We start from the raw sequence: 27,228 nt of genomic DNA, 5'->3' as shown, positions 1-27,228 counted from the left end.
AAAATGTCTAGACTTCTTTTTTCCTCCTGCAACAGGGTTGAGTTTCATAAAACATTTCATCATCAGATTGCTCACACTGTTCCTGATGCCAGAGGCTTCTGAGATGCAAAGCTGCAGGGACACCTTTAATTGCAAAATAAATCCCATTAATCCTCTCAGTAGAAATTGATTTCATAAGTATTATTTAATCGTAAAGTCCGTCTCATTAATCAGTCATTATACAGTATGTGAATCAATGTGTATCAGTCATTATTCAGTAAATGACTCAGTATATGAATCAACATATGAATCAGTATGTGAATCACTCATGAATTGGTATACAATATAGTAATTCATGAAGTTTATTTTATATTGTTTAAAGTAAATTATAAAAAATAGTCATGAATAATTGTTCTATTACATATGCTTCCAATTCACAACATTAAACATTAAAAAGTTAGTTTAGTTGTTATTATAACAATTCTAATTAGACCAAGTCTAATAACTTTGTTAATGTTGGGTTGTAATTTTATAAACTAAAAAAAATGAACTAATAAATTAACTCTTGATTTTCTTTCCTCAAACATCCATTCTCTCCCTTATTCTCATTCGTCCCGCATTTTACTTCACTGTTTTTCATTTCTCCCTCTCTCTTGCTTCTTTCTCTTCATACTCCATTTTCTTATGCCCTTTCTTTCCCTCTTTTTTCCTTATCCTTCCTTTCTCATCCTTTTATCCTCTCTAAACCTTTCTCTTCTTTGCATGTCTTTTCATGCATGTACTCCTACCGTTTACACTCTCTTTACTTGTCTTTTCACATATTTTCTTTTTATCCTCACTCATGTCTTTTTCCTGTCCCTTACTTTCTGTCATCTCTCTCTCTCTCTCTCTCTCTCTCTCTCTCTCTCTCTCTCTCTCTCTCTCTCTCTCTCTCTCTCTCTCTCTCTAATAATGTATGTAGTCATTAAAATAAGAATACTGAATACATTTGTTGATTTTAATAAACTTTAAGTGCTCAGGCTTGATGTCTTCAGGTAACACTGTCTAAGTGCCAGCTTATGGATATTTTCCAAAACACACACACACAAACGCAATTAATTAGTTACTCCATTCAAAAGCACTTGCATTAGGCAAATAATTAGCAAGCCATATTAGACAATTACTCTGCTCAATTTAGATTGCTCTAATACAGGCGGTTTATTTATTTTTTTGTGTCCATAGCTTACCATGGTGCGACAAGGAAGAGATGGAAAAACAGATGGGAACAAAATGGACAGTGCAAAACCAGCTTGGAAGGTTGTTAAACATCATCATGTCCAAAATCCAAGCTAATATACATTGAAAATGTATAATGCAACTTTGAATGAAACATCCTTCATCTCTGTGTTCTACACTGCAGTAGATTTTGTTTTGTTGAGATTTAGTTGCATTTCTAAATAATACAGAAGACATGGAGAATTATGAGGTATTATCTGTTAGCATCTTGTGTTCCCCTGAAGGTTCCTTTAATTAACTTTAATTAATGTACTCAGCTTTAAAGCAAACATCCATCTACACACATGGAATTCCATGTGAAACTGTGACACAGACACACATTTTCACACACACACACACACACACACACACACACACACACACACACACACACACACACACACACACACACACACACACACACACACACACACACACACACACACTCAAGTCATGATTGTAAGTCATGATTATTAAAACCATACTGCTGAATCAAGTGCCTAGGGAGGTAAACATCTTTCTGCTAACAGAGAGAAATTCATTTTAACTTGATCTGTGTATGTCAAACCTGTAACTGATGCTTCTTTGATTTCTTAGTTCTACTGTATGTCCTTCAGTATGTGACCTAGAAAATCAATTGAAAATCTATCAGGTAACTATAAAGAAGCACAAAGTCTTAAAATACATTTAGAAGAATCAAGGAATGAGGAAAGTGTAGGAAAGACAGGAGTTTGTTTGTTTATTTATTTATTTATCTATTTATTTATTTTTTATTTTTATATAATAATAATAATAACAATAATAATAATAATAACAATAATAATAATTATTGTTATTATTATTGTTATTATTATTATTGTTATTATTATTATTGCGCCATGTGATATAATAATGTAGTATATGAATGTTTCTTCAATAATAATACAACAATAATGTATTCACAAAAAGCAAATAAATCAAATCAGTTAATATACCATGCTATGTGAATGTTTGGAATATTTGCAATAATTTCTAAACCATACCCTGGACACACACTCCTGCTTTGAGCCACTTCTTTTATGTAGATCCCTCACATCGGTGTTAAATAAAATCCACAAGGACAACAGTATGGCAATGCAGTGACTTTCACGTCCCTACTCTTGTTTTCGTTCAATACAGCGGCTTCCGAATGGCTCCATAGATGTCCATGATGAATCGACTCGTGCTGTGGAGCTGCAGGAGCTGCTAGACAAAGCTAATAAAGATCTGTCAGCAAGTCGTGAGCGCTTTAACACGTTGAATACCCGTGTGGCTGAGCTAGAGAGTGAACTCGCCAATGTGCGCAAGGAGCTTCTGAAGAGCGAGGAGATCAGCACCAAACACCAGCGAGACATCCGTGAGGTTAGTGTGAGCCACATAATGCAGTAAAACATCCTACTTTAGCATTAGCTGAGGTACACTGTTGCTTGTTGCATGCAGTGTACCTGGTGTACTTTTCCTAAAAACTAATTAAAAATAAAATAATGCATCATAAATCATTCAAATGTGGCATGTGGTATATAACAATACACAGTATACATAATTCAAGTTGGAAAAAACAAAAAACACTCACAATCAAAAAATATAGTAAAATCTGGAAACATAAAACATCCTGAGACTTAAGGAATCATGTCATTTCACATTGGATAGGTTGACAGGATGTCTAATGTGATCTAATACTAAGCAGAGATACTGTTATAACCCCAGAAATTTCCAATAGTACTACATCCTGAAGTGTTTTATTCTTTTTACACCACAGCAATTTACTAAAGATTAGTGAAGAACATTCATGCACATCTCATATTTTGTATCCATATATATATATATATATATATATATATATATATATATTTTATGGTTTTATGGTTACAGATCACTGACACTTAAATGTTATATACATCCTATCTCCTCACAGGAACTTTAACGATAACTTTAACAATAATGTCATATCATTTCTTTTCTTATGTAATTATATTACACTATTACCCAACAACATATTCAATCTCTTTGTAGGTTGTTACTATAGCAACAATAATCTGACCAATCAGATTGGAGAATTCAACAACAAGCACTGGATAAACAAGCTTCTCAGTGTTTTCTCAAATACAGCCTCTAAAACATCACAAACTGTCACTTTAAATTACAGTGTATTGAAAGTTATCAGATATTATAATTAAATACAATTCTATCCTCTGTACATATATAAAGTTCTATATTCCTGGAGTGTGTTGTGCTCTTACTATGTGCCTGTTCAACAGGCCATGGCACAGAAGGAGGATATGGAGGAGCGGATCACAACGCTGGAGAAGCGCTACCTGGCTGCGCAACGTGAAACAACCTCCATCCATGACCTGAATGACAAGCTGGAGAACGAGCTGGCCACCAAGGACTCGCTCTATAGACAGGTTGAGTCCACCAGATATATATACAGATGTTTTTTTTAATTATAAAAATATCACATCACGTCACAAACACATTTTATTGTGAATTAATCCGCTTTACCTGTTTTACATGTTCTATGTTTATTTCTAGTTTAAAGTCTATTAATTCTCATGGTGAAGCTTTCTATAATGTGTAGTGTGTAGACACAGTGTGCGAGTATGCAATCTCCATATTTGCTTTATTGGGGTGAATCCAAAGCTTTGTAATCCAAGTCTAAATCGGTGTTTTTCAGAGCGAGGAGAAGGTGCGTCATTTGCAGGAGCTATTGGAGCTGGCTGAGCAGAGACTACAGCAGACAATGAGGAAGGCTGAAACACTGCCAGAGGTGGAGGCTGAACTGGCTCAGAGAGTGGCTGCTCTTACCAAGGCACGCACACACACACACACACACACACACACACACACACACACACACAAACACACACACACACACAAGTTTGGCAATATGAAAATTAAACACTTTTTTACTAGTGACATTCAATTTTGCAGGCAGAGGAACGACATGGAAACATTGAAGAACGTCTTCGTCAATTAGAGTCACAGCTAGAGGAGAAGAACCAGGAGCTGAGCCGAGTGAGTAGCATGTGCTCATGTGGCTTTGTTGATGAAGAATGTGTATTCGTGTATAAAAGCACTAAAGAAATGTATGTTTAAGCACAAATACAAAGGCTTCAGAAATCTGACATTACCAAGAACTGGTAATGTTGCCAGTCTACCCGTTTGTGGATAGTGGATATTCATGCAGGTTATTGCCATGGCAACCATAGAAAAACAATGAAACCTAAGTGATCTGTATTTTTTCTCCAACACTTCCTAAAATTTCTTCAGTTGAATATGTACCTCAACTTCAACAAGCTGGCTTCTCAATGTCCAGACTTACTGTGAGCTATCACAGGACTCTTGTACCAAGCAACAGATTACTGGTTTCACTGGTATTTGAGGAACTTCTTTTGCCCGTTTACCCATTTTTGAAACTCTTTTTTTTTCTCTCCAGCCTATGTACTGTACATGCTTGAATGAAAAGGCCTGCCATCTACTGGTTGCATTATATATCTTTTAAGCATTATATACTTCTTACGACTCCTTGTTGTATTCCCTCGTATATTTTTATTAGGCTCGTCAAAGGGAGAAAATGAACGAGGAACACAACAGGCGTCTGTCAGATACAGTGGACCGCCTACTTACTGAATCTAATGAACGCCTGCAACTCCACTTGAAGGAACGAATGGCTGCCCTGGAGGATAAAGTACACACACACACACACACACACACACACACACACACACACACACACACACACACACACACACACACACACACACACACACACAGATTTTTTGTTTTTAAGCATATAGCCTGAAAACAGCAAATGCATGACTAATGCTACATAAAAAGATTGCTAATGGATTAATTGGATGTAAAAAGTCTTATGTGTAACCATTTCATACCTTCTAGGCAGACAAAGAGGAGACCACTTTTTTTTTTACGAATCTTTGCTTACTTCATCATATTGAGCTATTTTACTGAGTTAATGCAGTCTGGAGGCTTATCCATCATCAGACATGCACAATAACTGTAGCATTAATTAAATTGTGCAGTGTGAGAAAGTCACAAAATACAAACTGACATAATTCTTAAAATGATGAAATGAAATCAATTCATGAAATGATTCGATGCTGAACTTTGCCCATGAGACTTTAAGAGGTCTAAATAAAAATGTATTTAAGCAAGAGTACTAGTATTTAATTTCAATGATACTTTTATAATAACTACATAACAAAATCATATACAGGTATCTGAAGTATTTTCCACTTTGTTTGTCACAAAAATCTGTATCATGACAAATTGAATCTCTAATTGAATCATAACACTATATTCTTTGCTAGCTCTGTATATAGAACATAAAGAACATGAAGTAACAGAATCCAATCCGATCCACACAGCATTTCCTTCAGAGTGAAGAAACATGAACAATAATGCTTAATTTTGAGTTTAGTTTTCTTGAAGGTAGAATAAAATTGAGTGGAAGGATAGTGAAGTAAACCAGCTTTCCATTTCAACTTCACTTTTCAAACAATACATCTTTGGTACTGATAAAGCTGCATTTTCAGAATGATAACCCACTGTTAAATTTCATTTTCGTTTCTAGAACGCACTCATTCAGGATCTGGAGAATTCACAGAAGCAGTTGGAAGAGTTCCACCACAACAAGGTACTGTTAACACATAAGAGTTTCTCGATCTGAATAGCGTATAAATTCAATTCTGATTTCTCTCTAGAGTATTAAATTGACCATTTTTATATTTCTAAATATATCATGGAAAAAAAACGAGTTACACATAGCTAAACAGCTCATATTTAAGCAATGTTGCACAAGCAACAGGGTGATTTTCGTTGCTAATTGCAGCTGTGTATTAATTATGTATTCAACATAAATGTATGATTAGAACAGTTCTTTAAACACGAGATTAATAATCAGTACGTGAATACAATATGGCCAAATATTTGCTTGTTTTTGCTCCACTAATGGAAAATTATCCTGGATAAGCTATGCTCACATAGCATGCTGCCTTGCTAACTCACAATGATTTGTACAAATCTGTTAAAGATGCTTCTGTTAAAATTAGTGTCCAATGTTCATTTTTGTTCTGATAAGCTTTTATCATCTATGTAAAATGTTATATTCTTGAAAAGTATCCTTTGTCTGCAAACAATGTCACTAACACTATAGTACCTATAGGGTGGATATTAATGTACACAGAGAAACGGAATGATGCACAGTGAGAAACATTCCCGCGTGGTTATAGTAAAAATAAGCACTCTTGAAACACAGTCAAATGACTGTTTTAAAGCTCAGAAATGACAGGAAATTGTGTTTTTTTTTTTTAGTTAACAATATGCTGTTTCTTACTGTTACTAAATTTACAGGAGAGACTGATAGGGGAAATTGAGAAGCTTCGCTCAGAGTTAGATCATCTAAAAAGAAGGAGCGGAGCTTTTGGAGATGGAACACACCCTCGGTAACATACTATATATAACTTTTACATATATTAGGATTATTTCACCAAGCTTTGGTGAAGTTAAGTGCTTTTTAAAATAAGTAAATTAATTTAGTGTTGTTTATTAAGGCTTAATCAAAGTTGTGGTGTTATTTCAACAGATAATTCTGCTAATTTCAAACTTTAGTTTATTAACTTGTATTGGATTTGTGAACATGCTAATATTTGATGCTTCAAATTGTAAGTATATTTGTGCAAGTATATTGTGTGTTTTCTCTCTTATCTATGTGTTTTTTCAAGGTCTCATTTGGGCAGTGCCACAGACCTGCGTTTTTCTGTGGTGGAGGGACAAGGGGAGCACTTTTCTTCTACAGGAGTCATTCGGCGAGCACAAAAAGGAAGAATTGTAGCACTCAGGGACGAGCCGACAAAGGTAATGAACTCTGTTTATAGAGTCAAACATCCATTCATTTTCAGTGCAAATTCAAGATAAGATCTAGATAACTGATCTAGATAGATAAGTAATGAAATAGCTATATGAAATAGATAAAACAGAGTACAACTTTGAAATATAACACACTCTCTTGTGATAGTATCAGGTCCTGTGTGTGCGCAAATGCATCATGAATTACAAGTTTCTAAGATTCCAAATTAACATGGATGAATTTGCATGAGCATCAATTGGTTGTGTTTTGGTTGATTTATAAAGAATAACTGTTTGAATTACACCTTGTGCAAACCCAGAATTGAAAGCATTATGTAAATTAGATTTTTGCATATGCTCTTTGTTCTCGCTAACCCTTGCAATTTTAGATATTAAAGAGACTCCTTTTAAATGCTGTTAGAATTAGAGGTGCAAACGTACACCTGTACCTAATATTTGCTCTGATTAGTGTCATTATTTTAAGTAACTGACTCTTGATCTTTTTGAGATACAGTAGCATGATCTTGCTAAACCCTTACATAAAAAAGCAAGTAAATGGTGTAATTCTTTTCACAAATTTAATACGACTCTAGATGTACACAGTCATGAGTCCTGAGAAAGTGCATACATCTGTCCTCACTTCTCTGAGTTTATTTATCAGTGTGGTCACCATAACTTCCATAAATTAACAAATAACCTGGATTTCTTTTTTTTATTATTTTCTCAAAAGAAGAAAAGTTTCATTCATTCATTCATTCATTCATTCATTCATTCATTCATTTTGTACCGCTTATCCGAACTTCTCGGTTCATGGGGAGCATCTCAGGCATCATTGGGCATTGAGTCAGGATACACCCTGGACGGAGTGCCAACCCTTCTCAGGGCACACACACACACTCATTCACTCACACACACACTACGGACAATTTTTCCAGAGATGCCAATCAACCTACCATGCATGTACCGGAATACTGGAGGAAACCCCCGAGGCACGGGGAGAACATGCAAACTCCACACACACAAGGCGGAGGTGGGAATCGAGCCCCCAACCCTGGAGGTGTGAGGCGAAGGTGCTAACCACTAAGCCACCGTGCCCCCAAGCAAAGTTTTTAAAACAAAACAATTTGTATGCTGTTTCTACTTCCACAGTCATTAAGAGATTAATTATTGTAGGAGCCTGGTGTTATTAATGAAATCATGAAGTGTGACTACTTTTACAAAAGAAGTCATTTTATCAATTTGGTACTCTGGAGCAGTCAGGTGTGAGTCTGTATCATGCCAAGAAAGGATGTGAGCCATGACCTCAGAGAAGCAGTTGTTGCTGCTCATCAATCTCACAAGGTTTATAAAGCCATCCCCAAACAATTTGAAATTCACCATTCTTCATGTGAGATGGATTGTTTACCTTGAACCCAGATTGGAGAGTCTTCAAAACAGTTGCCAATCTTCCCAGGAGTGGGTGTCAAAGCAAATTCAGACGAAGGTCAGACCGTTTAATGCTCAAAGAGATGCTTTGACAAAATCTTAAGAGAGCTGTGTATAAATGAATGCCTTCAATAAACACCACTGAACTGTAGACAAGATCACTTAAAAGATAGGTGTGAGAATGATAAACTCCTGACAGTCAAGTTATTGTTGTTAAAAGTGGTTCTTCATGTTCTTGCATTATAGTGCCATTATTTTTTCATCCTGGTTTCTAAATGTTGGTTACTTATTGGGAAAAATTACTATATATTGAAATCTTGTTATTTAGTCCCTGATAAATTGAAGGAGGGTTTTAAATTCACAATTATGTCTGTATCTGCTGCTGATGAATAAAAATGATTTCATATGTATGCTTAGAATATTGCATTTTCTTTTATACATAGCAAACTGTTGCTCAGAGGTAATATTATTAAATGTCTGCAGCTAATACCTTTAGCTTTACCAGAATAATGCTATTACAGTGCTGTTGAAATATAATATGTAGCCGTTACACGAAATTGCTTTTTCACTTTTAAGTTATATGACTATCGCTGCAAGGCAACACCTTGTAATTATAGGAGATTTAGCTTGCTAGCTCTATAAATTCCTACTGTAAATTCCTACTCCTACTGGCTAATAATATATTTTTGTAAATAATATAACAACCTGTAAAATTATTGTTATATAAAATTTATAAAATGATTTTTGTCTCTCTTTTACTGCTTCACTGGATGTTCCACTTACTGTAAGTTATAGTTTAAGATAGCTTCAATAGGAAACTGAAAGAAAATTTATAATGAATCCCTGTTGTTAGTTTTAATTTAAACAAATGTTTTTATCTTTAAGTGAAGTAGATAGTAAACATATAAGATTCCCATGTTTTTGCATTCTGTGACATTGAGTATTGTATGAAATAACGTGCTCATATGAACTGGATTAATCTCTCTCAATTTCAGATCCTACCGATGGTTGAGCAGGACTGGGAGCGATTACAGCCTTCTAGCCTTCGAGGCAGCCGCTCACACCTGATGGGCAGTGACACAGAGCTCTCAGACCTGGATGATGATGACCGTGAGACCGTGTTCAGCTCAGGGGACATGTTGTCTCCCAGTGGTCACTCAGATGCTCAGACACTTGCCCTCATGTTGCAGGAGCAGTTGGATGCCATCAATGAGGAAATCAGGTAACATTTGGCTCATGAGTTTGCATGATTTTATGATGTTTTGCTGTAGCTGACTGATTGGACAGTGGATATTTCTTATAATTACATAAATGTTGAGTGTATATTTTATAGGACCAGATTTTCTGATTATATATCACTTGTTTCTTGTTTTACTCAACTAAATATGACACAACATAACAAACACAATACATGAAACGTGACTGAAAACAAAAACACGACATGGCAAAATCCTATATCCAAAATTCCTAGATTCTTAATTAGGAATAATTAAGAATCTAGGAATAATTAACTTTCCAAACATATTCATTAACGTTTTAAAACTTATATATAAAATGTTTTAACCCTGTTCTTTTATCCACTGCGGATTGTTTTGTTACTTACTGCCACTAATGTTACTAATGAACTGATCTATATTTCTGTAAATACTATTTGTGGACTTAAGAGGAATGACATTGTGTATGTTTTTTTAAGAAAAAAAACCCCCACTGCATTTGTTAATGGCAGTGTCGGGGGACCGGGGTTCCTTCGTGGATAAAAAAGACCCAAATGCAGAATAGCTAAATAAAAACAGATTTATTAAACATAACAAACAAATCACAAAATAAACCGAAACTCAAAAAACCAAGACCGAGCCACACGAAGACGTACTGTACAAAGATAAAACAAAGACATAGGATTCCAGAAATAAATAAGGAAGACGATTAGACAAATAAGGGACAGGTGTGCTGAGGCGGCAGGCATGAACACAAAACGAAAAAAGTCGAAATTCCGGGCTACATCCTGACAGGCAGAGCAAAAAGCAGTGCATTCCCAGTGAAGTTTTAAAAGTAGTAAAATCTGATTAAATTCCACAAAGCTTTACACTGGAATATATTGTCATAGACTGATTGCACATTTTGGGCATTCTTTTCCAATATTTTCCTGCTTATTTTGAAACCATTTATCTTACTAGATGCCAGACAATCTTCTGGATTTCCTTTATGCAAACTCAACTATTTGCATTAGGATTTCTGTCAAATATGGCAAGAAACATTAGAGCAAATGATTAATTGAGATTGATGGTACCAAACAATCTGGAAAAGATTAGGCCCCACATTCAGACATTTGGCATGATTCATCTGATTGTATCTTGTATACGAGATTGATTCTCCAAGGACATCTGTTAAAACTGATAAAACAGGAAAATTTTTCCTGTGTACATTCTGTTAACACTTTAATTGCTATATAACACAACTATATCAAAACACCTTATTGGACCAAAAGCTACAAATTTATTGAAAGCTGCATTAAGATAATGTCTGTAGAAATCTCTGTAGTATATACTGTATGCTACATAGAAGATATTCTCATTTTTATTTGCTGCAGGATGATCCAGGTCGAGCGAGAATCAGCCGAGCTCCGGGCAGACGAGATTGAGAGCCGTGTAAACAGTGGTAGCATGGACGGGCTGAACGTGACTCTCCGTCCACGGTCCACTATCCCCACCTCGGTCACTGCCCTCTCCCTTGCTAGCTCTTCACCTCCCGTCAGCGGCCGCTCCACTCCAAAGATGGCATCTCACTCCACTGCCCATGAGCTCGGTGTTATGACTCTGGTGAGAAATGAGAACCGGCACTACACACGTTTTGGACCGATAATATTTAGTATACAGTTTGCATTACATTATTATCAATAATAATATAGTATATATGTAAATAGACACAAAGATTCATTGATATTCTTCATGCTCCTGATCTGCACAAATAAATAAGAAGCCAATAATCGGCTGAAGCTAACCTTATTATATATATTCATATACAGTATATATAGTATGTATATACAGTGGATTTGGAAAGTGTTTAGACCCCCTTTAGTTTTTTAAATATGTAAAAAAAAATATTTTTGTTCTCTCATTAATCTACTCTCAGTTCCGAATAAAGACAAAGTGAGAACAGAATTCTAGAAATGTCTGTACATTTGCAGCCCTCCACCAATCTGGGCTTTGGCAAATACAAAAGTCTCTCCTCAGTGCAAATGACATAAAAGCCTGCTTGGAATTTGCAAAGAAGTGCCTGAAGGAATGAGGAACTGTGAATGAGGACTGTGAGGAAAAAGATTCTCTGTTCTGATGAAACCAAGATTGAACATTTTGGCCTCAATATAAACGTTATATCAGGAGAAAACCAGGCACCACTCATCACCTGTGCAATACCATCTCAACAGTGAAGCATGGTGCAGGCAACATTATGCTGTAGGGTGTTTTTAAGCAGCAGGTACTGGAAGACTGGCCAGGGTTGAGGGTAAGCTGAATGCAGCAAAGTATAGACATATTCTTAAAAAAAAAACCTATTCAGCATTCAGTACCTCAGACTGTGCCAAAGTTTCATCTTCCAACATCACAACGACCCCAAGCACACAGCCAAGACAGCACTGGAGTGGCTTACGGACAACTCTGTGAATTTCCTAGAGTAGCTCCCGCCAAATTGACCCAAACACACAAGATTTTATTCCTTACAAATATGTATATATTTGAAACTAAGCAAGGGCTAATGATCAACATTAACTAATACTTTAGAAAGGAGCAAAGCATGTTTTTGCCATTTTTAACCTTCCAAATAATTTATTACACACAATATTCTCATGGCTACAATTTGACCTCATACAGATAAAGCTTATTTGTTTGTGTATTTACCAAATCAATTGTTTCATGTTTAAGTAAAACATTTCTGACATTTGTGTTCTTGAAAGGCCTAATACTGTTTATTAGATCTAAGTGATATAAACAATAACCTATGCAAATGCTCACTCTACAAATAGAACTAATTTATTTTTCATCTGTTATTCAGTTGTATTCTGGTTTTGGCCAGCAGACATAACAGAATCTCAGCAGGGCATCAGCATCCAATTTATTTTCCCTTATCTGACTGTGTGTTTAATCAGCTTAACCCGTCTGTTTGCATGCTTGTCTCTTTTCTTTCTAACACTACCAGCCTAGTGATTTACGAAAACACCGCAGGAAAGTCACTGTAAGTCTCTTTCAAAGTGATCAAAACAAAAATTGTTGTTGTTTTCTCATGTATGAGTCATTTTTAAAGTATTTGATAAAAATGGAACATGAATTACCTGAAAATAAGTTGATGTTAATACTAATGTTAGTAGATAAAAAGATAATAATTTTGTGTTTCATTTCATTGTTCTAGTCTCCAGTTGAAGCTCGTGAGGATAAGGCCACTATAAAGTGTGAGATGTCGCCCCCTTCCTCCCCTCGTGGTCTGAAACTCGAGCAGCTAAATTTTGCTCATCTGACTGGAAGCCTTGAAGATGGAAGAGGGTACACACACACACATACACACTCACACGTCCTGCAATAAATCCTGGATAAAACTGTTTTGCCATGTATTTAAATATTTTTGCCAGTTTACAGAACTGTGTAACCGACACAAATATTAGCAAAATAATAATGCAATATGGTAATTTTATTAAAAACAAATCAAGCCATAAGACAACGCTGACAAAAGTATACATGTAAACATCATAGATGTAATTTGGTATGTTTTCATCTAAATGGAGTACTGAGGTGACACAAAAATCCTGTTTATATAACAAGCTAAAGCTAATTCATAAGTAGCTAAATAGTTTTTACTAAAATAACTTTTCTTTAAAAACATGGGCTAAAGCAATATTTGACTATGTCAATGCTTTTCTTTAACATCTTATTGTAGGTTTTTAAACCTGGGGAAACAGAGAGCTAAAGCTAAAGTAGTTCTGAGGTAATTGTGAGGTAAACCATTTAATTTAGCGACTGTTTTGTTGCAATTCTGAGGTAAATGTGAGGTAAAATCTACGCTAGTTCTGTGGTACATATTTAAGTAATTTCTCTGAGGTAAGGCTGGAGTGTTTCTAGAGTGATGTTGAGTCGAATATAAAGTAATATTTAGGTAATTCTGAGGTAATACTAACATAATTCCACGGAAAATCAGGTCATTCTGAGTTAATTCTGAGGTCAGAGTCTCATCAGTGTAGTATGCCAGAGTTTAAAAACACTAGGTTAGATACAATATATGTACTGAATAATGCCAATGAAATTCAAATGTCTATATTTCTGATGCCTCTACTGCCACTGGCACTGAAGCCATTACACTACATGTGCTCGGTAAAGATGCAACCCAAAACATTTTTATTTTTTACATGTTCACCCAAATAGGTACAGCTGTGCTTATCATACTAACCTAAGCCTTTAAAGACCTGTTATTGAATTTTTTGTTGCTCCTCTAAGATCATTAAGACTTTTGTGAATAAGACAGCTATAAAACACAATGTAATTACCTACTGAGTTTTGCTAGACAGCGACTCTTTTGCGGTTGGATTCAAATCCCTCTCAATCATGAAACTGCCCTCTGGCTAATGTGTTACTTTCACAGATGTACCACATCACTTACTGAGTGTTCACACTGCAGCTGCCCTTAAAATTCCTCTCATACCCCATCATACTGTCAACCCTCATGCTTCTCATTTAATGGCATTCAATTATTATTAATGGTCTGATGCAATAGCTGGACAAAGACGTCTCCTTTTTGTCCCTGACTTTCTTGCTCTTCATTTGTTTCTCACATTCTCTCTCCCTCTCTGTCTCTCTGTCTCTCTCTGTCTCACACGCACACACACACACACACCTCCAAGTGTGGTTATAAATGAAGTTATCCCCTAATCTCCTCTGAAAGCAAAGTGTCTCTGTGGGAAGCAAGCACTCTATAAATATTCATGGAGGGGAAGTGAATTCAAACATTTCCACATTTCATTTTAATGGACATCAAATCTGAAGCAATAAATTACATACATAAAGTACATGCATATAGGGGAGCTAAAATATGCTAAATTGATAAGGCAGGATAAATATTAAATACACCTTACAATACTAAATGTTACCTCAAATAAGTAGGTAAGAGCCTGGTTATACTGGTTATACTGTATTTCACCTTTTTTCTCTTTCAAATCATTTACATTTAGTTCATTTACACTTACACTTAGTTCATAGTTAATTTTTTAAAATCCACTCAGAAGTGAGGCTTTTAGAATGAGGATACACCAGCTCTACACAAGTCTTTTTTTTTCTATGTTGCATGTGGTGGCAGCATATGCTTAAATTTTCCAATACAACAAATATTCAGCTATTCAGTTATTCATCCTAAACCATAATCATTCAGTAACTAATTAATTATAATTATATAATTATAATTAATCAATTAATTAAGCTAACAGGAATGCAATGATACAAGACAAGTCCAAGTCTGTACTCACTGTCGGGTCCCAGGTACATTAATATTGTTAATAATGTTAATTAATGCTAATTCAGTGTGTAGTCACAGCATGTTGTGTTTATTCACATCTGTTATGGCCAGTAGCCATAATGTAGCCAGCAGGTAATAGATAATAACAAGTCATTAATAAGTATTAAACCACAGAGCTGTTCTTGAATCTGATTAGACAAAAGGTGTTGATTAATTATCTGTAACAGCATGGCCCTGACAGTAGTGCCAAAGGAGTTCAAATGATTATATTATTGTGCTTTTCTAAATATGTTATTGTTCCTGCAGTAATACTGTAACTTCATTCACAGGGGTTAATTACGGTCTTGTTCTTTGGTCAGTAAATAATTAGACACTTCAGGCACTTGGAAATGGTTTATTAAATTACATTTTTTTTCTTTATTCAAAAACACTTTCTTTGCTTTATAAGTGCTAGATATGTAAAAATGACTATTATATGCATTATTAGTTGGGAGAGAGTTCATTGCCTTTATTATTCTTAAGTATTAATTATTATTATTATTATTATTATTATTATTATTATTATTATTATTATTATTATTATTATTATTGCTTTTATTGCTGAACAATTACAGTGCGAATTACAGTTTTACTTACTTACTTTTACTATGATTGTAGAGCAGGTACAGCACTGTACTATTATAACTTTGTCAGGATTTATAACCTCTTAAAGTGAAAAACTTCATATTTCTTGATGCTACCAAGAAACTCCACGTATAACATTTTGCTAAATGTATTAGTATAAGAGATAAGTGACTTAACAATGCAATAAAAATGTACATTATCACCATTAATAATGCTCATTGGTGCAGAACCTATATGATCATTAAGACAGGGAAATTTTTATGAGACATGCTGTAATTAATTATTTTCTGTTAATTATGTCTTTTAGTCCTTACTAAATCAATGGTTTATTCATTTATACAGTATTTTATTTTTTCAGAATCATCAGGGGATGTTTCTAAGCCATCCTTGTAAGTTATGCAAAGATTATCCTTCAGCTTGTCAGATATGTTATATTTATCATTTTTCCGTTTCCTTCTCTTCAGTGGCAACAAAAAGAAGGGAATCAAGTCCTCCATTGGCCGTTTGTTTGGCAAAAAGGATAAGCCCCAACCAATGGGCAAAGATGGCCAACTGACCCCACCTGTGATTCCAGGTCAGCACATTTACAGTACATGATATCTCTGCAACAATTTGGCTGATAAATCTTTGGGAGTTGGATTTTCAGCTCTGTGTATTGTTACTGAATTGCAGATTTTGAAATGAGCATTGGAGATACTATGACCCTGGGCAAGCAAGCTGAGAGAGACCGCAGGATGAAGAAGAAGTACTTTCCAATTTTATGTTTGTCAGATCAAAATGAATCTTCTTTTTCATCCTTGCACATATGATAGCGATTCGATGTGTACAAACAATAATTGAGATTTTTCACCAGATCGGATAATCATATTCTGCCTTAAAGTTAGTTAGTTATGCCTTCATTAATAAAACTAATGGTTAAATTGAACTCAATGCAAAATAGGTTTAGTTGAAACAGGGGGCTGTTACAAAACACACATATATACAGTATATATTCCCACATAATGTATCAGAGATGCAGAGAAGGAAAGAAGATCTACAGTATGACAAATATTTATTCTCACAATGAATACTGAAACTAATCCAAACTTTCTGACAAATTGGGAATTTAAATCAGTGATGAATAATATTCTGACTTAGAAGATGAAGAATTTATGTTTGCCAGAATGCAGGATTTCCTGTTTCTATTCCAGACACTGTTCAATCACTGTTTAATTAATGACAAACTAAATTGCACCCTAAAGCAATTATATCTAGCAAGAATTTCCTTGCATCCCAGTTACATTAAGGATTACCCATATGTGAGACATTATCTGGCAATCCAATGTTATTTTATCCCTTTGTCTCTCAGGCATGAGCTTTTGGAAGATGCACGGAGGAAAGGCCTTCCTTTTGCTCAGTGGGATGGCCCAACGGTGGTCTCTTGGCTTGAGGTAGAGCATCTCACTCACTCATTCTCACACCATGTAGCCAATACAGAGATGATTATAATTACAGCAATCGCACTGAAGAGATGATGATGATGAGGATGATGCCCATTGACTCTCTCCTGTCTCACAGCTGTGGGTTGGAATGCCGGCATGGTACGTTGCGGCTTGCCGTGCCAATGTGAAGAGTGGTGCCATCATGTCTGCGCTTTCTGACACAGAGATCCAGAGGGAGATTGGCATCAGTAACCCACTGCACAGGCTCAAGCTCAGGCTGGCCATCCAGGAGATGGTGTCACTCACCAGTCCCTCAGCACCGCTCACCTCACGCACCGTAAGAGCTTCACCCTTTAAAAAAAACAAATCAACACCTAACAAGATCCCCTCTGTATTATACTGTACCATCACATCTATCTGATAGACAGTATTTTGGCAATATTCTCACATGCTGACATACAAACATTTAGGTACAAAACTGAAGGTTAAGCATCTTGCTTCAGGAGCCAAAAGTGACATCATGACAGTGCTGGGATTTGAACTCATGACCTTTTGAGGTCTTAATAAAAGCAGTAACTACTGAGTTACCAGTACATTATTATCTGTGTCTAATACCAAGCTTATCTGTGTAATAAGCTTGGTATTAGATTGTTTGTAATAACCTACCCAGACTGAAAAATCCTCAGTCACAGAGCAAAAAATAAACAAAAATATCCATAAGGCAAAACATACAGGCCTGAAACACCCCCCGCGGACAAGAAGTGAGGCGACGATGATCATTGATGATCATCGATCACTTCATTTCCTATTTTACATGAAAAAATAACAGCCATAATTATTAAAATATATTTTTTTCAGTTGTTAAAATATTTTACAGACGCCAATAAAACCATAACAACTACCAAGCACTATCCTCACAGTACTAGATAGATAGATAGATAGATTTTTCAGAAAGTTTTTCCTGTTTATCTGTCCCTTTTTTTTTTGCATAGCAGAAGTTGCATCTTCTTCACTTTTTCTCCTATGTTGTAGTCTGTTGTATCAAACTAGAAACATCCAGATAACAAAACTAAAATAGGATTTTTAAACAATTTAAATCAATTTAGCCTCATAATGTTTAGACCCAATGTTATGGTATAATGTTAACATCATTTTGGACTAAAGTAGGTTTAGATATATCAGTGCTCTGGCAGAACATCATGCCCTAGAATAGAAAATGTCCGACCCCTGCTGCTCCACCCACGTGTGTGTATTTCTGGTCATGAAAATTCAAACTGGCTCACACCAAGCAAAATCAGCAATATGTTTATTCCTGATCCACACTAAAATATTTATACAGTCCTAACTGATCCTAGTCCTACATTTGAGAGATCCCAATTTTTTAAAGACTGTCCTTCAAAAACCCACAGCAAACCTACCACACTAAAGGATTTGGTAAGCACCACATAGTTTAGGCCCATTTCTTATAAACAAGGTTTTAGAGGAAAAATTAATTTTGAATGAATTTTGAATGGACTAGTAGATCAAAGGTATTAAAATTTCACACATTACAGAATAATCTGGGAATCTGATCTTTTACGATCAGGATAAAATCATCACTCCTTTCTTTAGCGATTATCATGCCAGAAATCTTCCCAGTTACTCTTTATTGTGGTCCAAGTATTATACCACTGCTAATTGTTTTATATATATATATATATATTTATATATACTGTAATATATATGTTGCAGTATCATCTTACTTTGACCTCTCTCTCTCTCTCTCTCTCTCTCTCTCTCTCTCTCTCTCTCTCTCTCTCTCTCTCTCTCTCTCTCTGTGCGTATGTGTCTGTTCTTTTCTGTGCAGTCTTCCGGAAATGTCTGGGTGACTCACGAGGAGATGGAGAACATGGCAACCTCCACTAAAGCAGTTAGTCCATCTGGGTCTCACCTCTGCCCCTGCAGTGCCAAACATATGCTACATTTCCTTTTCTCCATACCGCCCGTTTAACACCACCCCTAAACCCCAAATTCTGCAACAATGCTGCCTTTACGTATATTCTTCAGGCTGTTTTTTCAGACTATGGTTAAGTCTGATAATAACCTGAGAATCACCTTACTTTAAGATGACACTTAATCTGATCTGAAAAACATCCATTTGTGTGTAACAGTGGTGTAGTTTAGTGCTTCTCAGTGCTGCGTGCATGTTAAATGAATCTTTTCATCACTTAAATTATAAAAAATCAAAGCAGTCATTTGATCACCAGATTTTGTATCTTTTGAAGTTAATAAAATAAACAGCAAAAGATACGGTTCAGCATGAAAAACCGCGAAGGTCCTGAAAACTATAACAGCGGAACAAGATGGAGTTGGCTTCTTTAAACAAAATAAATACAATTCTATTCAATTCAATTCATATCAATAGGTATATAAAGAAATATTTTGTTGTCTCCATATCAATGATGGAATCAATGCATGTTGAATGTCCTCAACAAGTCCCTTTTGTAACTATAGAAATGATAATTTATTAAAATAAGAACATTACTACTGTATAAATCAGTTATATGTATAACTTATGGATGCAAATACTGTCAGGGATTCAGCATATTTTGATTAATCTGAATGGAGGACTCAACAGCACTGTGGTATATATTAATAAAAATTAATATTATTAATCTGCATTTTCTCAATTTGACCATTTCACATCCCCAATTTAAGCCTCTTCCTTGAGTAAAAGTATAGTATGGTACCAAAAAAAAAACAAACATCTGTAATACTCACATACTGTACATCAGCTGAAGGCAGTTAGCTTTTACAATGTTGTAGTGTGTTTAAATCCTAAGGATAATGCTAAATGTCATCTGTTCATGTGGCTTGTCATTTGTTTTGTTGTTCTGCTACTGGCATTGCACACTTCCTGTCCTTCTCATGACTGTACTAATTAAGCTCCGTTTGAAAATGGACTGATTCGCTCTCTGCTGTGCATTAACATGCTGTCACTCTGGGATTTGGCTGAAAGGAGAACGAGGAAGGGAGCTGGGCACAGGTGAGACAGACAGAGAAAGAGAAAGAGAGAAATGGAAATGTATCTCATTCGGATTAATGCCACAGCAGATCATTGGCTATGAATGACTTTTGGTGCCTCCAGTCATTAAATTCAACAGCAAATAGAAAGTTGCGAACTTTCATTATTTCAGACAAAAAACAAATACTGTAGCTTGAATGTGCATTTGGAGATTGCAGTGTTTTTTCTTATAGATATCTGAAATGGACATTGATGATTTTTTCGGTGCTCAAAATGAGGGTTGGTTTTAAACTAAAAAGTATAACCTGGTTTTCAATTCTAGTTTTATATAGGAAAACAAACAAAAAAAAAACTGGTTTAATAAAATATACTCAAATACAGAAATCCTCCATAAATCCTTTGTTGACACTTAAAATTTTAAAACTTCAGTCTTGTTGTTTTCAGACCCTGGCATATGGAGACATGAACCACGAGTGGATAGGAAATGAGTGGCTGCCTAGTCTCGGCCTGCCTCAGTACCGCAGCTACTTCATGGAGTGTCTGGTGGATGCTCGTATGTTGGACCACCTCACGAAGAAAGACTTGCGCACACATTTAAAAATGGTGGACAGCTTTCACAGGTAGGAGATACTGCTGCTTTTAAATGTCTGGACATAATGGTCTTCAAGCAAGTGATAAAGTAGCTCTGATCAATTTCACACATGACAAATAGGCTGAGACATGGCAATTGTTCACAGAATTCAGATTTTTTACCATTTTAAATCAACTTTAATTTACAACTTGCTTTTTTATTGAAACAGAGCCAGTTTACAGTATGGCATCATGTGCTTAAAGAGGCTCAACTATGACAGGAAGGAGCTGGAGCGAAGAAGAGATGAGTGCCACCATGAGCTGAAAGGTAAAACCACCATAACCTAATAATATCACAATTGTAATACAAGCAGGATTTCTGTACTTTATTCAGTTTCAGTTCAAATCAGTTGCATTCGTATAGCGTTTTAAACAATGGATGTGTAGAGCCATTCTTAGCAGCAGCAAATGATTTCCAGGTGACAAATTCTGTGTACAGAAGTGGGGCACTGTGATGGATCAGGCAGGTCCAGAGAGCAGAAGGAGCCAGGATCATTGTTATCTTTCACGTTAGCAGTGTATTAGGATACCTAGCATTAAATGTGATGTAGCCCAGGAAGGGCAGCATGGTAGTGAACCCAGGCTTACAAAAGGTGTTGAAGAAAATGATTTCCAGGTGACAAATTCTGTGTACAGAAGTGGGGCACTGTGATGGATCAGGCAGGTCCAGAGAGCAGAAGGATTAGCATTAAATGTGATGTAGCCCAGGAAGGGCAGCATGGTAGTGAACCCAGGCTTACAAAAGGTGTTGAAGCAAATGATTTCCAGGTGACAAATTGCATTAAATGTGACAAATTGCATTAAATGTGATTTCCAGGTGACAAATAGCATTAAATGTGATGTAGCCCAGGAAGGGCAGCATGGTAGTGAACCCAGGCTTACAAAAGGTGTTGAAGCAAATGATTTCCAGGTGACAAATTCTGTGTACAGAAGTGGGGCACTGTGATGGATCAGGCAGGTCCAGAGAGCAGAAGGAGCCAGGATCATTGTTATCTTTCACGTTAGCAGTGTAGTAGGATACCTAGCATTAAATGTGATGTAGCCCAGAAAGGGCAGCATGGTAGTGAACCCAGGCTTACCTGTAGAAGTTGGTCTGATTTTGGCTGCACTGGAACTGTGTAAAATAAAACTCATTCTTGGGTTCAGGACATCAAATAACCAGCGCATGTGTTTTAGCTGATGAGTACGTCATTATTTTCCACGAAACACACGTAGCATGAGTGGCAGGGGAATGTGAGTGATGGATCAGAGAAGAAGTGAGTTGCCTTCAGATATGATGATAAGAAAAGAGAAGCAGCTAAAGCAAAACTGATAAGAATTCAGAAGGCTTTTAAAAGCACCAGAATAATTAAAATATAGTGTGTAAGAATAAAGTAAATGCACCAGAGATTGGGAGAATCAAGTCTCAAACCAGATAATAAGGTTAGCCTGAGACAAAAACCTTCAACCTCCTCCACCATCAACAAACCTGAAAGAATGTTCAATAAAAAAAATTAAATAAAAAAAAGAAGATTTCCCTGCCAAACAGCATCATCTAGTGGTAACTACATTTGAAAGATTCAACAGCTGAGACTCGGTGTCAAATCCATTTAAAAGCCTCGTGCCTTGTTGAACTTGAGCGTGACACATGAACCTGATCCAGCTGCTGGAGCCTTTCATGTGCCACACTAGCTATGCACACAAGACACACTCACGCGTGCAGATTTTGTAAATGTACTCGAGCACACACGTGTGCTGTCCTTTAAAGTTGACTGGCCAGCTGTGTGGAAAAATCACCAAGAATATGCATCTGTTGACATAAGGGCATGATGTTACTATGAGTTCATTCTGTTCATTCTGACCAAGCACTGCACTATAAAATTATCATGTGCGTTGACATTATCAACGCCAGTCACCACAGAATATCTGTAACAAATATATGCACAGAATAGAATAACAAATATATGCTTGTTTAATTTGGCTTTTTAAATAAGGCATTTTAAAAAGTGTTCACTAGAAGCTGACGTAAAAGAATTGTGGTTTTTTGAAACCTTGCTAAATAAGTGTCATATCTATACTGAACAAAATTGTAAACGCAACACTTTTGTTTTTGCCCCAAGACATTTTTCTATGTACACAAAAGGCATATTTCTCTCAAACTTTGTTCACAAATCTGTATAAATCTGTGTTATTGAGCACTTCTCCTTTGCCGAGATAATCCATCCACCTCAAAGGTGTGGCATATCAAGATGCTGATTAGACAGTATGATTATTGCACAGGTGTTACCACAATAAAAGGCCACTCTAAAATGTGCAGTTTTTCCGTATTGGGAGGGCCTGAAAACAAGTCAGTATCTGGTGTGACCACCATTTGCTCACGCAGTGCAACACATCTCCTTCGCATATAGTTAATCAGGTTGTTGATTGTGACCTGTGAAATGTTGGTCCACTCCTCTTCAATGGCTGTGCGGAATTGCTGGATATTGGCAGGAAGTGAAACACGCTGTCGTATACGCCGATCCAGAGCATCCCAAACATGCCTAGTGGGTGACATGTTTGGTGAGTATGCTGGCAATGCAAGAACAGGGACGTTTTAGTGTTGAGTTTATAATTGTGTTCAGTGTACGAACAAGTAACAAAAAAAATAAATAAATAAACAGGTAACAGGTATCTGGTTCTCCACAGATGCTCTGGTATGGACTAATGAGCATGTGATGAACTGGGTGCAGACCATTGGGCTAAAGGAGTACAGCAATAACCTTCTGGAAAGCGGCGTACATGGTGCCCTCATCGCCTTGGACGAGATGTTCGACTTCAGCAGCCTGGCCCTCATCCTGCAGATTCCCATGCAGAACACACAGGTGATAAGCACTGACATAAAAACAGTTTTTTTGGCCAAATATGATCATTTCCATGAAATGTCATACACAACACATACCAACACATTGTACACTGCTTACACTAAAATCTACCTTTTTTTATAATCCAAAGTATATGTTCACAACTGTTTCTACCTTTAATGCAAGTTAAAAGCAGCATTTGTGTGTTGTACAGTACATGGTGTAAGTTGCACTCACGTCTTAAAACGTTTCAGAGGCATACTGTTTTGTGTCGTACAGTTTTGCTGATGAGTAAAATGAAACTGCTCAGTATGATGCACTCTGGAAGTCAAACAGCAATAGGAGCAGAGATGATACCAATTTGTTAGTTAATACAGAATGAATGAAATACTGATGGAATTTAGCAACTTCTCTTAGGCTTATGCTGGAGATGCTTTATTTTTTACTTGAATATGTGAATTAGGTGAATATGTGTTTATTCTTGTATTTTGTTTGACAACAGTATATTGTTCTATCCTGAGCTTTTAGACCCTGTACTTCATTTTAGCAGTGGCATTTGTCATGGAGTGTAAGAATGGAGGTGATTATAGTTCTGTTTAATGCTTATTGTTGTTTCTTGCTGCTTTCAGGTCATCCTGCAACTCTTTTTGAGTTGCCTTGACCTTCCTTATTATCAATTACAGAGTGTTTAGTGAAATCTTGTATGACACATGTCCGTGAATAAGTAGTTATGTGAATGTTCCATCTGCATATTATCCATTTGCTTGTACTGACACAGATGTTTATATTTTCAGAACTTTGCTATGGCTCTGTAACATTATCTATTTAAGTAGCTTTTAATAATGATGTCTAACCCTGAGAACAATATTGTGTACCTTTCACCTAATAAATTTATTTTCATGTTTTAGGTTTTATTTATATTAATTAAAAAACGTGTCTGAAATGTGTCTGAATACTTATTTCATCTCACTGTATGTGTAATGGGAAATAAGTAGGAAATGGCTGAAATACTCACTTAGCCCTGTAATATTCTCTTAACATCTGTTACACCATCTATAGTAACAAAGGATAAGCATTTTGTGATAATATGCAAAATGAACACTTACAATGTTCAGTGCATAAATAATGTAATCAAGATAAACGTGATTTATTGTCTTTCAAATACCTTGTATCTGTTCCTGATCTCAGGCCAGGCAGATCCTAGAACGGGAGTTCAACAATGTCTTGGCCTTGGGGACTGACAGGCGTCTGGAGGAGGTATGGCCATTAGATCTTGTTACTTTGTCATTAGTAGAAATGCTTAAATAGCCTGCAATTACCTTGTTGGTTCACATTTGTAATATAGACATATAGTCAAATTTGTCAAGGGGCACTGTTTCTGTACAAAAGGGCACTTTATTTTTTCCCCAACAGAGCGACGATAAGTCTTTTCGGAGGTCCCCATCATGGAGGAAACGTTTCAGACCGCGGGATGGCCAAGGCCTGGGCATGATGCCCGGTTCCATTGAGACGCTACCCTCTGGCTTCCGCCTCTCCACCATGTCCATTCCCTCCTCTATGAATATCAATCCCAAGAAACAGCTGCAGCCTGAAGGTAAAAAACGGGTTCCTGGGGTAAACAAGTTCAGCTTTCTTACTAGCTTACTGCATTCATCTCACAAGTCTAGCATCACTAACAACATGTATTCCTACAAATCTTTTAACCATGTACCACACACACGTGCCTGAGCATTTGTCTGGCTTAACATATGAGCCTGGCTGCTGAGGCTAGGATTATAATCTTGTGCAACTGAACTCGCATGCGTTAATGCTAATCACCTGCTTCTTTTCTAGTTCTTTGAGACGCAAAGTGAACGTACTGACGCTAAATCCATTCATAAGGCTGCTTTTCTTTTGCCTTCTCATTGCATGTTGTATTCCGTCTGTCCCTGTGAAATTATAGCTGGACCCCAAGCCCCTCAGAGACTTGACCCCTCTGCCATCAGGACTTACTCTTGCTAACTCTGCTTTACTAACAACACTCATTATCAGGTAAGCTGTTCCAATGAAGCTTCACCACAATTATATGTCCTCCAGTCAGGGATGAATTAGACTTAGCGGTTCTAGTTTCTTAAGAATTTATCTCAATGGAAATGTGTTTGATTCAAGTGCCTGGAAGCAATGAAACAAGACAATGACAAGAGTCATCTTGCCTCTGAGAATACAGTTTCTTTCCATGGGTCCTGAATTCCTTTCCATAGATCTGTTTTAATATACTGTACTTACTATAACTACTGTAGCCTACTAGCTCACTATATTATAACATTATGTTAACTAGCACTTTGTAGCATAGTCAGTTAGTTTTCTGGAAATGTTGGAGCCTCCGCTTGCCTAGTCATCAGCTAACTAATGAAATTAATTTGTCCATCCCTGAGTAAAATAAAAAGTAAAGTGTGTATAACAAGCACAACATAACATGTAGTCTGATATTTTCACCCACGAGAAATGTGTACAAATTAAATGCTTGTTAAAATAAAAAGAAAAAAAGACCAAATATATACAGTGTGAATTACGTTCAAAAGAATATTTTTTCCGTTATGTTTCTTCTTAAAACGTAATATTTGCTAACGGAAATCATGCTAAATTGTTGTAACAGTTGTTTGCAGTTGCACTTTGGTGCTAATTTGTTTACATACATAATTCAAAACTCCAGTGTTCAAAACATTGCATTGTGTATTCATATCTTTAAAGTATCATTAGTACAAATTACACATTTCTCATGAAATAGCGTAGGAATATTAGTTTAGATTAATAAATGTAATTGTTAACTGTGAAGCATGTGGAATTATTGAACATTATTAGAAATGTATTGATGAAATACAATCAAATCAAGGTTTCCTTGAATCAGTTTAAAAACCAACAAAACAGTACACACTAGTGTAGCTACAGTAAGATCAGCCAGGTTTAGACATTAGATTAGACTTTTTTTTTTTTTGCCTGAAATCTGTTTCCTGATTCCTGTACTCTCTGTTTTGTTATGCCAGTGCATTCTCACTACCTGTATGGACACACACTGGCGGCCTTTCGAGAGTGATATGCCAAATTTCGAAGGGGTATTGATGTCCTCCTACCAAATGAAACCAGTGCTTTCAAAAATGGGATCAAAAAAAAAACAAAACTCAAAAGCTGAAATTTGAATTTTTGAACGCATCTTTTGCGTAGCTGCTCTTAGAGGAGATATATCGTCGTGTGAGTCACTTTCTAGTAGCCACAAGTTATTTAGTCATTGTGATGGTAATTTTCAGCTGATGTACTTGGCCCTAGTCTGTCAGTTTTAGTCTACTTTCCAGGGTGTGTTGATGGCAACTTATTAGGCTTCCCCCTCTCTGGTTATGCAAGGTATTAATCAGTCTGTCTGTATATACAATTGATTCTAATTTTTTATATATATATATATATATATATATATATATATATATATATATATATATATATATATATATATATATATATTAAAAACTGCATATAAATGACATATATTGGAATTGTATATGGAAAAGATTATATCAATATGATATGAATACTGACGCTATGTCTCAGTTGTGACTGTTTCTGTTTGTTTGAAACTGTTTGACCAGTGTTAAACTTGTAGCTTCTGTTTTTGGACAGTGTACATTTTGAATTAAGCTGCCCTTTTCTGCTGATCTGAGACCTGTTTTGC

The 27,228-nt window shown here is 36.1% G+C and overlaps 1 protein-coding gene across 8 annotated transcripts in view; it reads left to right on the top strand.

The window, feature by feature from the left end:
- ppfia4 (PTPRF interacting protein alpha 4) overlaps window positions 1-26,685 on the top strand; it is a 93,317-nt gene extending 66,632 nt beyond the window's left edge. For 2 of the 8 annotated variants that reach the window (XM_027144237.2, XM_047810576.1), the window contains exons 5-30: window positions 1,201-1,275; window positions 2,392-2,613; window positions 3,510-3,656; window positions 3,926-4,060; window positions 4,183-4,266; window positions 4,808-4,939; window positions 5,843-5,905; window positions 6,622-6,713; window positions 6,993-7,125; window positions 9,537-9,763; window positions 11,129-11,357; window positions 12,733-12,768; window positions 12,943-13,073; window positions 16,119-16,228; window positions 16,327-16,399; window positions 17,003-17,084; window positions 17,212-17,412; window positions 18,922-18,984; window positions 20,074-20,100; window positions 20,524-20,699; window positions 20,880-20,977; window positions 23,374-23,549; window positions 24,717-24,785; window positions 24,942-25,122; window positions 25,471-25,559; window positions 26,552-26,685. In XM_027144237.2, coding sequence (XP_027000038.1) covers window positions 1,201-1,275; window positions 2,392-2,613; window positions 3,510-3,656; window positions 3,926-4,060; window positions 4,183-4,266; window positions 4,808-4,939; window positions 5,843-5,905; window positions 6,622-6,713; window positions 6,993-7,125; window positions 9,537-9,763; window positions 11,129-11,357; window positions 12,733-12,768; window positions 12,943-13,073; window positions 16,119-16,228; window positions 16,327-16,399; window positions 17,003-17,084; window positions 17,212-17,412; window positions 18,922-18,984; window positions 20,074-20,100; window positions 20,524-20,699; window positions 20,880-20,977; window positions 23,374-23,549; window positions 24,717-24,785; window positions 24,942-25,122; window positions 25,471-25,529 — 3,021 coding nt within the window. In that variant the 3' untranslated portion in view covers window positions 25,530-25,559; window positions 26,552-26,685. The remainder of the gene's footprint in view (window positions 1-1,200; window positions 1,276-2,391; window positions 2,614-3,509; window positions 3,657-3,925; window positions 4,061-4,182; window positions 4,267-4,807; window positions 4,940-5,842; window positions 5,906-6,621; window positions 6,714-6,992; window positions 7,126-9,536; window positions 9,764-11,128; window positions 11,358-12,732; window positions 12,769-12,942; window positions 13,074-16,118; window positions 16,229-16,326; window positions 16,400-17,002; window positions 17,085-17,211; window positions 17,413-18,921; window positions 18,985-20,073; window positions 20,101-20,523; window positions 20,700-20,879; window positions 20,978-23,373; window positions 23,550-24,716; window positions 24,786-24,941; window positions 25,123-25,470; window positions 25,560-26,551) is intronic. The other 6 variants (XM_027144238.2, XM_047810574.1, XM_027144239.2 and 3 more) reach the window with 6 other exon arrangements.
- The last annotated feature ends 543 nt before the right edge of the window (window positions 26,686-27,228 follow it).

This window comes from Tachysurus fulvidraco, chromosome 2, assembly GCF_022655615.1.
Source record: "Tachysurus fulvidraco isolate hzauxx_2018 chromosome 2, HZAU_PFXX_2.0, whole genome shotgun sequence".
In the NCBI taxonomy this organism is placed as follows: Eukaryota; Metazoa; Chordata; class Actinopteri; order Siluriformes; family Bagridae; genus Tachysurus; species Tachysurus fulvidraco.
Note: the sequence above shows the minus strand (reverse complement) of the source record. Positions and strands in the feature narration are given on the sequence as shown.